Source organism: Fulmarus glacialis, unplaced genomic scaffold, assembly GCF_000690835.1.
Source record: "Fulmarus glacialis isolate BGI_N327 unplaced genomic scaffold, ASM69083v1 scaffold7319, whole genome shotgun sequence".
NCBI lineage: Eukaryota > Metazoa > Chordata > Aves > Procellariiformes > Procellariidae > Fulmarus > Fulmarus glacialis.
In genome coordinates, this window is record NW_009231310.1 from 3750 (window position 1) to 22046 (window position 18297).

The 18297-nt window shown below is 38.9% G+C and overlaps 1 protein-coding gene across 1 annotated transcript; it reads right to left on the bottom strand.

The window, feature by feature from the left end:
- Positions 1 to 786: 786 nt before the first annotated feature.
- Positions 787 to 17887, bottom strand: LRRC40 (leucine rich repeat containing 40; the record flags this gene model as incomplete). Its single annotated transcript, XM_009584521.1, has 14 exons — positions 787 to 953; positions 2477 to 2662; positions 3427 to 3504; positions 5186 to 5296; positions 6930 to 7037; positions 7939 to 8047; positions 10508 to 10553; positions 12973 to 13063; positions 13360 to 13532; positions 14641 to 14783; positions 15520 to 15643; positions 16069 to 16198; positions 17126 to 17199; positions 17706 to 17887. Coding segments are annotated over 14 exons (1661 nt in total), but the record flags the coding sequence as incomplete, so codon positions are not given.
- Between the last annotated feature and the right edge of the window lie 410 nt (positions 17888 to 18297).

The window sequence follows — 18297 nt, forward strand, 5'->3', positions numbered from 1 at the left end:
CTTCAATTCCACTTCCAGTTCGCAGGCCTGGAGCAGAGAAGCAATGGATCTGCAGTCACAGAGCAAGCAGCATCACGCAGCCCTTCCTTTTATATTGGTAATATCCCTGATGCATTACTATTACTAACAAAGCTATCACTTTCAGGACGTGGAAGCGTGTTTAAATAAAAAAAAAGTATCCAAATGTTACTGGCTAGAAAACTTAATTGTAGCATAGTCTTAAAAATTCAAAACATACATCCAACAGGAAACATTTACTGCTTCAGTGCAGCTACCACCATCAGCCACATTTTGCTTACTTTTACACGAGACATGCGCACAGTCTGCAGTACAGCTCGTACCGTATCCTTATCATCACCACACAGTTTAAGGGTTCAAGCATTTTATCGCATACAGACCAGTAACCAATTTTTTGAGGCAGCAGTGAAGAGAGACTAAACACCTTGCGGGAGATTATAAAACAGGCATGCAAAAAGGTTACTTCTGCCTTTTGCTCAAATACTTTGATGTTGACAAGTCTTTTAAAAACTAGCTTAATTGTAGAAAAAACGTCACTATTACTGAAGGCAGGTTTCAATGGCATTCTTTATTACGGAAAGTGTAAACATACATTGTGGTATTTTAAAATGCACTCTTGAAACATGCAGCCTCGAGGGGAAAATATTTCATAGGTGAGTTCCTTCTTAACATGCAAACTACAAACATTATTATAAATGCAGAGGCCAGGTTAACAAACAGTTGACGAAGAAGGAGGAAGGCAGTACAAACCATACAGCATTCGGCTGGACAGGGTAGTACGTTGCTTGTACTTTGATTCCCGAGCCTGCCAAGGACACGGGCTATTGTATCAAGCAGGGATTCGGCTCCTCAGATACTCCAGCACTGCAGCTGTTCCTTTTGCTAAAATGGCTGCTCGGGGAGTGCGGAATGGATTTCCTTCTAGCAGAAGTGTCCTAGAAAAACAGAGAGATGTTGAGTTACTTGTACAAAGACTTTTCCTTGTACCAACACATTCATACACTGCACATAGATATTTGAATCTTTTGAAATTCATAAGTAATTCATCTTCTGTTCTACTAAAAGAATTTCTGCTTCCCTAGTTCACACTAATTTATCTTCTTTAGAGACATCTGAATTTTAATTTATGCTAATAAATCAGTGGTGGTATATTGTTGTAGGCACACAATACACACATACCCTACTTCTTCAGCAAGCCTCTGCCAGAAGAAAAAGAACTCTGAAAGAATTCTGAAATACAGAAATGGCACAATAAAAGGCAAAAACTATGTTAAATTGCAACCATCCGCTTTCTAGCTCAGCTGCTAGCCCACTCTTCTTTGATATTCATAAAACTCCGTGGAGATTTTTTGCTTGGGGTGTGGGGGTGGTGTTCTATTTTGTAGTTTTGAAGCCCCTCCGGAAAGTGTCCTTAAAGGGGAAAACCACAGGGACCAGTAATTTGATGTCTTTGACATGACAGGCTACTTACGCATAACTGTCGTCTTTGAGGCATATTATGTAAGGATATTCACAGTCGTGTCTCCTTATACATTATTCAGAGAATGTTACCCTGTCTCTTTTGTAGCAACGTGAGTTACACACACAGGTAAGGAGCTGAATGTACTGACAGGCAGTGCTATGGCTCACCTACCTGGCTTGTCTATAGGTGCACCAGCAGTGTGTATGTACGTACAGACAAGGTAACTGACGTAGGCTCTAACATTTACACAAACCAACATAACCTGTCAATTTTTTTAAAAAATCATGAAACAACTCCCCCAGTTCTCTACAATATTGAGGAAATACGGAAGAAGTTGCATTGTTTTACAAATGGTGAGAGTGACCCTTTTTGTGCATTGAGACCTACAAACAAAGACACTGCCTGTTAGTACTTTTTCCTCTGACAGAATATGTGTCGTGGTTTAACCAACCCCGCAGCCGCTCACTCACTCCCCGCCCCCAGTGGGACGGGGAGAGAATCGGAAGGGTAAGAGTGAGAAAAACTCGTGAGTTGAGATAAAGACAGTTTAATAAAACAGAAAAGGGAGAATAATAATGATAATGATAAAATATACAAAATAAGTGATGCACAATGCAATTGCTCACCACCCGCGCTGACCGATAACCAGGTAGCGATCGGTACTTCCTGGATCCCGTCTACCATTCATATACTGAGCATGACGTCACATGGTATGGAATACCCCATTAGCCAGCTGGGCTGGCTGTCCTGATTATGTTCCCTCCCATCTTGTGTACCTAGCTCAGTCAGTAGGCATGGGAGCTGTCCTTGGACTAGGAGGGCACTTAGCAACAACTGAAAACATCAGTGTGTTATCAACATTCTCCTCATACTAAATCCAAAACACAGCACTAGCAAGAAATTTAACCCTATCCCAGCCGAAACCAGGACAACATGTCCTGAAGAAATCAGTCAGAATATACTTTTGTAAAACAGGTCACCACTTAAAACACAGACCTCAGAGTTTCGCAGTTTCCAAGTTCTGGTGGCACCTGGAGGAGGTCGTTGTTCTGAAGGTCCAGTGTTCCAAGCTTGTCCATCTTCTGTAGCTGCAGAGGGTCTATGGACCCAACCTGATTGTTACTGAGCAGGATAGTCTCCAGTGCTACGATGCGATACAGGACGCTGGGAAATACTTTAAATCTTCAGGAAGAAAAAGGAGGCAAACCAATGAAAGTCAGAAATAGGGCATTCAAAAAATTAGCAGCCTTTAAAATCAGACAGCGTTTTAGCTTTCTTTATTTAAGGTAAACGTTTAAACATGCTGCTCTGAAAGGAGAAAGCATCCATTATTTTACCTTGCACACGGTGAACAAGGTGAACAAAACGTGCTCAGTGACAGCTCAGCACCTCTAGCAGAACTGCAGAACTGTCAAACGCTCGTTTGACAAGCCTAGAATGTGAGTCACCAGCATAAAGGAGGAGAACAACGGCCAGTTGTTCTCCGTGCACTTAAGAAATGCCCTGCTGAGTCAGAGGAACGGGCCTTCCAGCCCAGCGCTGTGCCTCTGCTGCGAGCAACACAGCAATAGCAGATGCCCTTCAGGGACACCACCACCTGGCTGCTTCCTGCCGACCATTCCCCTCGTATTTTTCCATCATTCGGAACTGCTGTATTATGGATGCCAAAGGGTGCTCCTGCTGGTATCCATTTTTTGATGTACTGTTCACAAGATTGTTTAATCCCTTTTTTAACCGGTTGCTAGTGTCTCTCTCCAAAACTTCTGTGGCAGAATGTTCCAAAAATACGCTACCCGTTGTGTAAAGAAGTACATGCACTTCATCTGTTTAAGCTCACAGCTAGTTGATCAGGTGCCTCCTCATTCTTACCTCACAGGAAAATCACACTGAATTCAGCCCCGTTCTTTTTATTATTGTATAAAAAAAAAATCTAAATAGTTGCTCACCTATTAAAAGAAAGATTTATTACTTGCAGTCTTGTCAGTGCCTCCATTTCCTCAGGTAAAGATGTCAAAAAATTATTTCTGTGTATCAAATGAAGACAAACAATAATCACTAACTTCTATGAAGTTTTAGTTAAGAATCCACAGAGACAGAATATGCATATTTATCAGTGCTAACAGCTGTCTTAAACCAATTAATTGCTTCATAAATGGGTCAAGACCATGCTAAAGTACAGATGCTTGCTAATGCAAGCCAAGTTTGCATTCTCATTTCTGCCAGCAGGATATTTAGAAGTTTGTCCTCTAAAATTCCCAAGCATGTAACAACTCCACAAACCTGCTTGGCAATTCAGCTTCTTGGGTTTCAGAGGAAAGCTCATGAAACTGCCCAGATCTCGGTGCCAAAGTGAATCAGTAGGATAACTCTAAACCTCTTCAAAATTCACTTAGCCTGGTATCCAGTTGCTGTAACAAACTCGTTAATGGCTACTGTTACCCTAGTGTTTCCCACAACAGGAAGCCATTCAGAAGCTTCTTAAATACAAGGAAGACAGGGGTTTGTAAGGACAAACAAGGTATGGCCTGAGTGTGACACAAAGAGCCATTACAGGAAAATAAAGACCACTCTCTAAAAGATGCCCAGACTTAGACCTAAATTCTTAAATCACTGAGATATTCAACCTTGTTCCCTCATCAGTCTTGTATTATCATCCATTCCTGCAATCTTCAGCCTAACTCCTCCATCAGCAGCACGTATGTCACTGCATCGCAGACTGGTTCAGGTTGGCAGGGACCTCTGGAGCTCATCTGGTCCAAGCCCCTAGAGCAGGTGGCCCAGGACTGCGTCCAGATGGGTTCTGGATTCTCCAAGGATGGAGACTCCACCACCTCCCTGGAGGTACTCGGTCACCCTCAACTGAAAAAGTGCTTCCCGGTGTCCAGAGGGACCCTCCTGCCTGTCAGTGTGTGCCCATGGCCTCTGGTCCTGGCGCTGGGCACCGCTGGGAAGAGCCTGGCCCCGTCCTCTCGGCACCCTCCTGCAGGTGTTCACAGAGGTGGGTGAGATCCCCCCGAGCCGCCCCGCTCCAGGCTGAGCACCCCAGCCCTCCCAGCCCCTCCTCACGGCAGAGATCTTAGTGGCCCCTCGCTGGACTCTCCCCAGGCACAGGCAGATTACTTTAAACCAAACCAAAGTAAAAACCTGTCTCTGCAACTGTGCTTTGCTACTTTTCATTTTGTGAAACCAAAGATGATAAATGCCAGCGAGCTGATCCTGATGTCTAAACAAATGCAATGAGCGTTTTTCAGAAGTAGAAAAGGTAAAATGGCAGTAAGTAACTATCTATTGCAAATAAAATACCTATAGACAGCTTCCGTTTCAGGCAGCACAACAGCGTTTGTGCCTTCACTGTACTACTTCCCAGCTATCCTCCAGGATTTTTGGTGTGAGGGTGTAGGGTTTTTTGGGGGAGGAGGAGAGGCTGTTTTTAGATAGCAACTTAACACCTCGGAGCTTTTATGACTAAGACCTTTCATCACAGCAAGTCTCAGAGCTTGTCCACTTGTTTTTTGCGTTTTTCTTTAACCAATGCCTAAATCTAGGCCACTTGCTATTTCAGACCTGCGGTCATTCAACTGTCACGGAGGCATTTTGGGAAATGAAAAACTATTTCAGTACTGCTATTCCACTGTAACAGATGGCTGGTTTAAAAAGGCATGAAAATAAGTTACCGAGAAAGGAAGTCCAACACACGTCACAAACCTGATATCCAAATGTGCCAATTTATGGAGCATGCAAAGCTCCAAGGAAATAGATGAGATTTTATTGAAGCCAAGGTTGACATCACAAACCGAGTCTTTCAGCTCCACAATCCTGAAACCCAATACGAATATACTTTTATTATGTAAGCTCATGTTTGCACTCTAAGTTATTGAAAAAACCCTGCTTTATTCTACAAACCAAAGATATTCTATGTTTCTTGACATTTCAGAAGCAATTTTGTGGAGTGAAGATAATGGAAACTTCACCTGTGAAAGCTGCCTGTCCTGGAGTCTTACACTTGATGGAATGAGAAAGCTCAGAACCACTTTTCTAAAGTTATTAAGAGAGTAAATTTTCTCTCACTGATTAGGAGAGCAAATTTTACTGTGAAAGCCTACTCACTTAAATGCAGTTAAGAGATATTTCAGAAACTATGGCACAGATGACCATCACTGTCATCTCCTGCCCTGCGAATGTTTTAAGAAAAAGACTTTATCTATCATCTTTAGCAGTCAAACAGAAAGATATTGTTATCTTATTTCCACCTCTTGTTTCTGTTCCACTGTTCTGCTATTACAAATTCCAGGAACACAGCATTTGCTGCATCTTGTAAAAGGGTATTATATTAAGACGTTTTGGTGTAGGATGTTTAAAAGCTCAAAAAGTTAGTTGTTGAATCCCTGTAACAGAATCTCTAGTTTAGCCCTAAAAACAAAAGGTAATTAAATGAGAAAATACTCATCTCTCCTATCTGGATTGCCACTGAATTCTCTGGCACCTAGGAGCTGCACACCTACACCTTCCTCCCCAGTGAATGCAACAGCCTCTAATACAGTGAAAAAGTATGGGAGGCACAAGCTTTATCTCACTAAATTGATTTTCTACAAATTGTACTGAAAAGAGATTTTTTCCTACGAGAAAGAGATAGCACCTTTTCAAGTTCTGTGTGCTAAAGGTTAAATGTTCAGCACGCTTGGGTCCAAGAATCGAAACGTTACCCCCACAAATGTGGCGGTATCCTTAAAAATCAACTTTCGTGATTTTCTTGGGCTACCAGAGATGCAGTAACCTTCCTCCTTACAAAAAAAGGCTATTTATTCCCATTAGCGTCAACAGAAAGCTTTTCCTTGACTGTGGATGAAGTAACAAGTGCAATAATATCAAATGCTATGTGACGGGACACAAAACCTATCAAGAAAAGAGGCATGGAAATTGTTCAGGCTTCCGTAAAAAAAACCACAAAGAATTATGCGATCTGAAGAAACTGAATTTAGATAGAACCTCAGCTATAATACAAAGCTATCACCCAATAAAGTGGTGAATCCACAAAGATTATCCTCATATGGGAAAAAGACTGCTTTGTAGAGAAAACAATAGTACACTGTAGTTAAGTACAGCACTTCATTATTATGAGAAGTCACATCAGTCTCCCCTCATTCATTTCCACAATGCTCAGCAAAGCAAGATGAAAAACAACATGTAATGAAAGCACCATTGAGTATAGCCAAGCTTCTTTTTACTGCAGTCTTCACGCTAATCAATGAACCCACCTGCATGCTGCTCGTATGAGAAATGCAAGTGTATTATTCGGCATCTCAATTATACTTTCATTTGTGTGTGTGAGTGTATACACACACATACATAGCATAAAGTGTAAATATACTTGATTAGGAAAAACACAAGATGCTGAGGAACAAAAGTAGAAAAGAAAGTAACAAATAGAGAATGATGTTTACAAATGTACCTTAGAGGAATTTCATTCAGCTGATTTTTGCTGAAGTTGACAGTAGCAACAGGATTGCTTCTGACCGCATTGAACATTTCATCAGGAATCACAGCTGCCTGTTTCTCACTAAACAGTGAAAAGCATTTAGTTGAGTAATATGAACAAGTTAATAATTTCCTATTTATTAACAAGATGTATTCACCTTCTTTTAGAAAAAGATGAGTAGTAGAATAGATGTATAAATATCTACAATTTGAAGTCCCTGAAGGACTGTTAATCAGAAAGCTACCGATCGCTGCACCATGCTACACGGCATCTGGGCGATAATATCATTTCACACTGGCACCCTGATCTGTGATCTTGCTTAAGAAAAATCGGTAAGAGCTGAGTTATGTCACTACCTCAACAAACGTGTGAATGGGCCAGAAAGTGTAGCCAGACTGGCATTAAACAGATTTCCCCCTCTCAGCTCAGAAAACATCCCCAGCAGAGTGATGTGTAACGCAGGTAACTTCTCAATTTGGAGCTTCTGAACATTTGTGGCGACCAAAGCCATCCCAGCCCTGTCACCAGTGAGGTCCTTTCCACATTCCAACTCTCAGCAGGACTATGCATCTCTCCCGGCAGTTCTTGGCAAACAGGGCTTTCTCCCCATTCCCAACCTAACAAGTTACATTGTTGGTTAGATTTAAGAAATAACTGAAGAGATACTCACCTATTACAAGATGTTTTGAGACTTAATGAAAATTGCTGAAGTTTAAAAGGTACTAAAAGTCCCTGAAGGTATTAAGCATTCCAGTGAGTTAAAAGGAATGTTACTGCAGAATATTTGATAATACAAAGAAATAATTTTTAAAAAACTGCAATTCAAATCTGCCTATTCCAAGGCACACAAATTAAAGTGAAAAATGCACAAATGCAGCAGGATTTGCAGACATATATCATGAAGGGAAGAAAAAAAAGGGGGCAAAAAAGTGTTCTAAGTGTTCTTACAACTTAGAAATAGGTAGTATTTCAAAACACATACCTATATTCCAATAATTTTAGTGAAGTTATGGCGTGCATGTTAATCCTTGACTCACTTGGAAGAGTCATGGCTGTCACAGGAGGCTCTTCATTTGGGCTAGTTACACCATCTAGAGATAACAAACCTATATAGTCACACAAACTACAGGCTGCAGTCAGATGTGGTGTTCTGAATGACCTAGATGGACAGATTTAGTGTCCCTCATCACCAGCCATCACCCTTTTTAGTTCTTCCTGTATTCTGGCTTAATTGAGTATAATCTGATTCAGATTATTTCAACAATTTTATAGTAAAGGTCTTTTGTAATCTTGGGTTTCTGGGTTGTTTTTTTTTAGGCTGGTGGAGGGGAGAGGAGTTGACTTGGATTTTGAAAAAATAGGTCAGGAAGCAACAGAGATGTTACGCTAGCAGTAGCTAGCTGTTACATTAGGCAGTAGCCTCCAAGGGGTGGGGAGCTAGAAACAATGATAAACAGGGAATTGGGGCTAGAAGTGATGATCCAGAGCACCTATATCCAGAACACGAAATCTGACCACAATTTTAGTTAAAACATTAATATTTATAAACCTTCATCATACCCTCCTCTGTAGAGTTCCTTTTGATCACTATCTACAATCCACATGAAAAAGCTATTGGCTTTGCAAGGCTACTTTGAATGTTTAAGAAATGCAGATTAAAAGCATTGTTCTGCACATCTGAGGTGTAGCATCACACCCTAGGGATCCACATACGCGTAAGTAGGGTGAAGCTTTGCTACAAGTCCAAACATACAATAAATCCAACTTCCAAACTATATGGAAATTCAGCAGCATTCATGAATAAAAGTCTACTAACAATTGTGCCTAACTGCAACTAGTTATCCTTTCATTAAGAAAGGTCCAAAGGGTCAAAAACAAGCTGAAAAAAAAAGAGGGCTTTTTCCAGTTCACACCTCTACAGAAATAGGACTGCTACTAGTTTAGCTCCAACTTAGATGCCGTAACAGGTAGAGTAAAATCATAAGCATTGCTGTACATGCAAGACATTAGCTAATTTTATAACCCACAATTATATTCACAATTATATCCACTATTATAGTTCACCGGATAAGCTTCTGAGTATGTATTCTAGCATCCAATTAATTTTTGTCAAGTTAATAATATGTCAGATTTGCATGGAACCTGACATTTTGAGGCAATTTTATATGCTGCAGTAACCTAATTAATACTGCCATCCTCTGGCAGATTGAGAGAAAACCCACTTAACAAAAAGGAAAATTCATACATACCATTTTCAATAAAAGTTGCTTGCTTGCGTGTATTATCAAGGCCCCTTCTAAATTAAGAGGTTAAGCATTTTTTGCCATTTAAGTGCAGCATAATAATTTCCATATTATACTTAACATGACCAGTGAACTCGGTCATTTTGCGTACTTTATGTTTTAAAACTTAAGAAAGATGAAGATTTCTAAAGATGGTAAACTGAAGTCCTGTTTTGAAAGGATTTAGTCTTCTCAGCATGCAAGTTACTTAAAAACTCTGACAGCCTGTTTCCTATATAATAAAAAATAAACGGCCACATCCACTATTTTGTTTAGAAAACACAGAACAAAAAGAAAAAAAAAACACAAATGATGAAATATCTGAGTGAATTAGAAGCCCAGGTATCAATCTGGAAATCGACTTGAGTGCACAGAAGCAACTAGCAACTTTTTGTCTGCTTTTTTAATACTATCAGTTCATTTTTACAAAGTACTGCATCTGTTGGAGAAATGTGATACAGAATCATCTAGGTGGTTTTTAATCCACAGAGGCAGACCTTTGAATCCAAGAAAGGATTCTGCAAAAACCATACAGCATTTGCACAGAGAAGGAATCCCCTTGAAGTATTTCATCTGATTTTCTGCTTTATGACTTTTTAATTATTTCTAGAGGGAATGTTGGGATCAAGACTATTAGCTAGTAGAAAGATGAATTCTAGCAGGTCAGGATTAGAATGATGTTTAAAATAATCAGTTACTTTCTCCCCCAAAACTTTTTATATTCTTAGTCAGCTACGTGGTAGACTTCATGGCATCACCAAGTCTTCAAGGGAGACTTTTTTATGCACATACTTTCTGGGAATCACAGGACTGTACTGCCTATGTTATTACATGAATGAATAATACATAGTACCTTTGAAAAATCTCACCTACTCTTCTATACTGTGACCAAGCCAGCAGACAGATGGCAAGCTTAAAAAGAAGAACCCCTTATGTAAACTTCCCATGATGTTCAGGGGAAAAATAAAAAAGCTGCTGGAATTCCTCATGCAAAATGCATAAAGGGACCAGTGGAAAAATACTTAAAATCCTTTTTCTAAATTATAATCCTCAATAATGTTTGTTATTCGGTATTATCTAACAGAATAAGAAAAAGAAACAGCACTGAAATATAAGAGCAAACTGTTGAGTAAAGAAAATTCTATTATTGCAGGATAACTGAAGGAAACTGGATTAAACAGCTACCTACCTACCTACCTCTGTAGGTTCTACTTTATTTTAACTTCTTAAAAGATTCTCTTTAAAATGCAATGCAATAGAGCAACATACCTTGTATTTTGCTTCTTAGATATTTCAGAAGTTCCTGGGTGCCTTTCTTTTAAAACAAAAGAAAGTCAGTAAGCACTTGCCAGCCAGTATTTATATAGCTATTTGACAATGAAGAATGACAGCCCACAGCACTGCTGACTGTAAAAGCCACCTAATGCTTTCTGTAGAAAAACCTTCTTTGCAATGAACTTGCTTATTTACAATTTTGTTTATTTATACCAGTTGAAAATTTCCAATCCTGTGTCACTACCTCAGGCTCCACATTTTTAGCTTTTTATCTAAAGTAGTTAGCCAGTTCCAAGAACAAGGAAAAAAACTCAATCTTCTCTTCAAAAGGGTCTAAAACAATTATGCTTTGGAGAAGAAATTTAAAATTTTTCAAGGAAGCTGACTGTTCAGTGTTCCAGTAACTTTTTATGTCCAAAACTGTAAACTCTGGGAAAAACACTGCAGTTTACATAATTTGCATGGATTTTTAACAGCTGGATTCTACAATGATTTGACTTTCAATCCTCTTATAGCAACTTCTACTGGTCAAACACAGTTACTATCTGCATAATGTATGAGTAATTAAGCATAATCTCATCCAGCCTATTTGTTTTAGGACAAAGCTATGTTTTCCTTACAATTTTACATGCTTCTCCTTGATGCTTTAAAACCAGGGACTGACCTGAATTAACATTTCTCATTCTAGCTGACAACTGTATTACACACAATAAGAGATTGACTGATCTGAATGCAGAGGGGATAAAGGAAATGTGGAAGTGGGAAAGGAAGGAACTCTCACAAGGAACCTGGTGAGACAACAGAAGGCAAAAGACTGAGAAAGAGAGGCCGGAGGAGACTGGGACTGACTGCAGGCACGGCAGAGCTGAGCAAGACAAGAGAAGCCAATATGGAGGAACCTGGAAACTTCTAAGGAAAAGGTGAAGGTCAAACAAAAAGCTGAGTAACAGTCACGTGGTTTGCGTGGAGAGGAAAGCAGACAATAAAACAAAAATCAACAGACAGGTGATGGTATGTTATGCAAAAAGGAGAGACTAGGATTTAACAGAAGACGACTGGAAATCTATCAAGAAACAAGAATGGGTTTGGGACTTGAATGAAAGGTCTGAGGAAAAGGAAAAGATGAGACGAAACAAGGATGCACAAGAGAAGAATCTGTGCCTGCTAGACTATACTTACCCCCCAGTCCTTGCCAATCCTTAATCTCAGTATTCACCTGCTGCTAAGAAGTGCCCGGGGAACCCTACAAACTTTATCAATTACTCCTCTAAATCAAGTGTAAAAAAATCTAGATAGGCATATAAAATTTCAGTTATATGAATTTACAGTGTTGGTAATGGATCAAGACAATACAATTATAAAATGTCATAACGGAATCCTTGTACCTGTCGTTTGCTACAAATTTGAAATATACACAAGAAATTACACACATCTACGCTTACATTTGAAAGACAGCAAATCCTCAGAAGCTAGGGAATACCATATCTAAAGTAGCCAGGCAACCTTAACTCCTCCTTTGGATGTAAATTTTAAGCCAACTTTGAGCTCTGGAATCATATATGACTTCCATCCACAGAACCCTTGCTCGTTAATTCAGTGCATACAATGCTCACTTAATCAGATATAGGATGTTTTCCCTCTTCTGACAGATATTACAAAATTTCATTTCAACAGAGAGTCTTCAGTGTTGCTTATTTTTAGAGAATCCCAGTGCTTTGTAAACATTTATTTTATAACACTGGCAAAAGCACAGAAAGAAGTAATATATTACCACCAATGAAAAAAGGAGCCTGCTGGGGAAAAACTAAAAGGGAATTCTATAGCAGCAGTAGTGCCCACACTCCAGCCTCCTTGCTGCCCTATGTACTTGTTTTCTCACTCACAAGTGACACCTTCACTTTGCTGGTTACCTAGAGAGAACGCAGATCTGAGGTGTAGGTTATCTGTAAGAAAACGTAGTACATCAGATTGTCATTGCTCAAAATGCACCTGCCATCAAATACACTTCGGAAATTGAATCCTAGATCCTTAATTCAGGCAAGTAGGAAATGAAAAACAGAAATCCGTGCTCATCTAGGAAAAGCCTCATGTAAAGTTCTCGCCTAGGCCTGCACTGAACTGTGACTGCAACAGCATTAGGCAGCAGACAGCTGCCTTACCCTTTTTTTCCCCAGACATCCATTGCTTCATTTGCAATACATATTATAACTTCCGTAGCAAATCAGAAAGCAACAACCTCCTTTACTCCACAGTCCCCATGATCTTATGCACTGCATCAGACTCTAGAGGAAAGAGTAACCGAAACCCACAACACACACACACAAAAGAGGTGGATTAAAGTTGCAAAGGCTACTTGAAACCTGCATGTTTTCTAATTTTTTAAAATGTTTTGTCTACACAATTTGGATAACATACATATGTAACATAACCAAACTTCATATATTGTCTATAGTGCTTACTTGCAGTAGGTCTCTTCGAATGGTTCTCAAAGGATTTCCCTCTAATGCCAGGAATTTCAACTGAGGAAGGTTCCCTAATGTGTAAGGCAATCTGCAAATGGAAACAAGTCATTTCAAAGCAGCTTCAAAACAAATTCTAAAGAATTTGCAATGGTTTGTCAGATGGCCTGGTATTCTGAAGCTCAGGTTCAAATAAAAAGATACAGAATATATTACATTTAAGAAAGGCACAGTTTGATCATAGCATTTACACAATATAGAAAGGGTTCCTTCATTTTATGACTGAGTCTTTTTTTAATTACATTTTACAAAGTGAAATACATCAGCTATAGAACTAGATGTCATTAGCTATGCCTCATCACAGACATAATGCAGTTTTAATATTACCTACTAATATCATTGTTGGCGAGGTCAAGTCGCTCCAGCTTCTGAAGCAGAGTAATTTCATCAGGAACTGATTTTATCTTGTTGTCTCTAAGTTCCAATACAGAGAGGGAATTCAGATGCTTCAGATTCTCTGCATTTAATATTTCAATCTGATTTTCACCAGCATGTAACTCCTACGGAAAAAAAGATCACCAACAATTATGTCACTCTAGTGAAATCACGTTATAACTTACTAATCTCCTAAATCATGGCACTGGCAAAAACATATGGTGACGTGGAGAAAACACAGATCTTGATTCCCTTTCATCTGCATATGAAATATCAAAGCCTTCAAAGATCCAGAGACACGAGTCTGAACTTAGCTTTTCTGAAACCATCACAGAACCTTCAGCTTTGAGTTCCATTTCGAAGCTAGGACTATATTTGCTCTGTATTTGTCAAGAACTTGTCAATGACTTCTTTGCTGAAGAAGTTTCTTAAATTCCAAGTTACAGGAAGTTGAGAGGGCAGCTCTCCATGTCCCTATTGGAAATGTTTCACTTATAATGGAAAAATTGAATGGCTCTTTAGACCAAAAAGAGTACAGATGCTGCTGGACACACTAAGACACTGAACTTCACATATCAACACAAATTTTGTTAGAAAATGCTGAAACAGCTTGGGATTTTAACTGCCGAGTTCAGAGTTATGCAGAACTAAGAAGGTATCTGCATTCTTTGATGGATTTGGTCATTGGAAACAACACAGTGATATAGGCATTCAATTGGCCCAATCATTTTTCTACTAGCTGAGTAACAAATTTCTAATGTTCTGAGGCAGACAATTTTCAATTTTAAACATATCGGGAATTAAGGCTACAAAATACTTGGAAGATCTGACTACACTAAAAGGAAAAAAAAAAGTATACTTTTTCCTCCAGTTACAAAGAAAAAAATGATAGTGAACAAAGTAATTTATCCAGAAAATGTTCCTAGAGATAAAAAAGAACTGTTGCAGGCAATATTAGATCTAGTTTTTCAGTCATTCCTCTTCTAAATATTTCTTTCATTTTCCAAATCTGAAGAGTACTGCTGCAAATTTGTCTTCCAAATGACCTTAAGATTGACCAATGTGGACAGTAAGAGTAATTGCAAATGGGGATGTATTAAATAGAGTTCTACACACAGAATTACAAACTTTTGATCACAGCAATTCACAAAAATTTGTGTTTAAAGTAACAGCTATTATTTTAAAAGTTTACAGCCAATACATTTACAGTATACCAACCATTTCAAACCTTACCTTCAGTAATTTGCATGAGGGAAATTCTGGTAAGGAGCGTAATTTATTTTTTCTCAGATAAAGTTGTTCCAAAGATGCCATAGTGGCTAATTTAGAAGGTACGGTTTCCAGGTAGTTTTTAGTACAATCCAGTTGTCTTAAGCCTATAGAAGTAAGCATGCAAGTGACGAATGGAAAAGAAAGAGAAAGTAAAAGTCATTTTCTGAAAACAAGGCATCTGCTTTTCATTTGTTCTTCATAGGACATTCTGGAATGCTTTCAATGACACTGCCAGATACTAGCTCTTGTTTAGAGTACGGGACTGGAGGGAACAAGAAAGGGTCTAATATTGTAGACCATCTCAGAAAGATCTGCAGGTAATTTCTATAGCATTTATAAAAGCTGGCAGTCTACCACCTGTTCTGTAGATCTGCCACAGCTATTAAAATACGCATTTCATATCAACGACTAGTCACGTTGATGTTTAACATTCAGAATCAGAAGTCAATTTTATCACTCCCTAATTTATGGGTTTTTTCTCTCCAATAATTTCAACTCTCATTTATGCTTTATTTGCCACTCAAAATATGCAATAAAAATTGGTCAAATTGCTTATTGCAGTCTTAAAGCTAACAACTTATAAGCAGAACAATATTAATCCTTACACTTTCCTGTTCATTCCGTGTCCCATTTATTGAGAAATATGAACCATAAGAGGACTCAAGTTTGATACACAGTAGCTGTAGCTAATTTTTTAAATAATTCTGAACTAATATTCTTGAGAAGACAGTAACTCTTTAAGAATGTATTTTTAAAATCCTGAATAATATGCACCACATTTCTGAACACAACTACAGAACTGGCTGTATGGCATTTAATAATCTGAGGAAACTAATTTACTTTTCATCGCACTGATATCTGCAGGCAGGTTCTTGAGTTGATTACAAGCCAAATTGAGTCGCACTAAGTTAATGAGCAAAGCAAAACTTGTTGGAATGTCTGTGAGATGGTTGTTGGACAGATCCTGAAGATTAAAAAAAGAAAGAGAGAGAGAGGAAGAGAGAGAGAGGTTAGAAATAGAGATGTTTAAAATATCCCACGAGTACTGCTACTGCAAAGTTAATTACTGGCAGAACATTAAAATTAGATGGCTGACATCTTCAGGATCTCCCTGGTAGAAATGTGAATGGAAGAAACAAGTCTCCCATGACTGACAGATCACAGGGGATTTGATTCTTCGTAAAATATTTGGCAAACCAACAGCAAAACTTGGTTTCAAACAAACAAAAAAAAAACCCCCCATGTAATAACTGACAGCCTACATAAGTCATTAGAATATTCACAAAGTTCTGCCATCTAAGCTATGGGTTTTTTTAATTAGCAGTAGCAAAACATGGATCAATCAGCCTTTATGCACAAATAGATATTTTTCAAAAAGTTGTAATTTACTAATTCTTCTAAATTGACAAGCTGTCCAAATCCATCCGGCAAGCAACTCAGCTCATTGTGATGAAGAAGAAGGCTCTTCAAATGTGACAACTGCATCAACTCTTCTGGGATGCTTTTCAGTTTGTTGTGGCTAGTATTAAAACATGGAACACAAAGGCAAAACCCAATTACTAAGCAGTTTTAAGAACATAACTCCATAAAGAACACCTCTGTTACGTATGATGCTATCCAAACTAGGGTTGCAACACTTGGATCAGCCGGATTATCTCAGCCACACACAGCCTGTTGAAACATAAACTTTTCAGACCCTAGAGCAAGTACGAAGCACATCCAGCATCAGATTCGCTGGATATTCCGTGCTGGCACAGGCTAGCTGTTAATTACATCTGCAGTGAGACAGGCTTCTGCAAAACATTCTCACAGTGCAGCATGCACATATGCTTGCTGTTCAGGATACCGTCACCTTTAAGAAAAATCTGTCTCCTACAGCTGTTACAACCCTCTACAATGGATTAGTTTCCTAGGAGAAATTAGTTATGTTTGTTTATTTGTTCAAGAATACTTTTAATCCTCATCTGAATTTACAATATTCCAGCTGGATCTTACATTTACACACTTAGTGGCAGCATACACTCTAGCACAAATTTACAAAATTACTCCAGTAAACAGAAGAATATGAACTTTCCAGCATGAACAACATCTATACAGTTATTTCCAATGTATATTATTCACGACAAAAAGTATTTTTGTTCCTTTACAACAAAATTGCCAGACTGAGGCACATGAATGTAGATATTGCTTTTGTGTGATTATTCAAAATACCAGTTTTCACCTCCCAAGCGAGACTGTGACTTTGAATATCAGTGAAAATAATTCTAACAAACCTAAGACTATCTGTTTTGATACAAAACTTATGATTCTCAACATACTAATATTCTCTAGTTAAAAATCTGAAATTAATTTTCTGAAAGAAAATTTGATATACTGCAATCTCTTATTCACACTATGAAAGTCACTGCAATGTTTCTCATGTTTCAGTTTTGTAACATGTACTTACCTGACATCAAGTTTCTGAAGATTTTCTAATTGTCCTAAAGCAGAAGGAAGCGATGTCAGTTGATTATCATGCACCTGAAAAATAAAGGTTTTTAGAATACAATTACTAATTTGTACCTTGTAGATTTTCTTTCCATACCCCAGAAACAAATCAAGCTAACCTACTACAGAGAGTAATCTTGTATAAAAGTAATAGCTATGTACATGCCCCAATGCAACTACCAACAGCAGCATCGCAACTGCCAATCTGTGAAAATTCTACTGAATTGATAGTAAACGCTAAGAGATTAGATATGAAGGGGGCTGATGTGCAGGAAAAGTGGCTGCATCCAGTAATAGCTCTTCCTTCAGTGTCCATAATAAAATTTGCTAGATCTTTCTACAAAACAGTACCCACTACCAGCATATAAATGGGTATACTATCAGTGATCTGTAACAATCTTTTCTTTATCCTGAGAATACACCAATGCCACCTACACATCCACCATTGCAGGGAAATGGAAAACAAAGATCTAAGACCATGTTTTCCCACCTCCTGCAAAGAGGATACAGTTCGACCATAACAGGATCATTGTACTTACATCCAGAACAGTGAGCGCAGGCAGAAGTTTGACATCCTCTGAAAGACACTGCAGTTTGTTTGAAGCGAGTATCAGCTTGGTCAGATCTGTTTGCTCCCACCAGCGATCCGCAGCACCAAAAGAGAGATTTTGATGAGCTTCCTCTGGAGTATCCAAATTTATCCGCCACACATGTTGAGGCACTACATACACAAACATACACGCATCAACTAAATTCTTTTGATATTTACTCTCAGACTTCCCCTGTTATAGTGCTTTTCATATATACCTACACACATATGGTCAACAGTTTTTCTAGAGACATTTTTCTAGAGCTGACAATAACAAGCTGAAGGAAATCTGCCAGCAACAGCCAAACGTAAGTTGAGCTGCAAACAGATGGCAGGAAATATTCGTTGTTGTTGCTCCCTCTGTATTTTTCCTGTCCTGCCCGGATGGCATTGCCAAGCATAAACCCGAGGCACAGGCGGTACATCAAGCCCACGGAATCGGCCAGCAACCACCTGCAAACACGGCGCCTGCTCCCTCTGCTGAAGAGTCGGGCGGTTTTCAGGAGAGCCGAGGGTTCGGCACAAGCGCAGCCGCTCCCCCC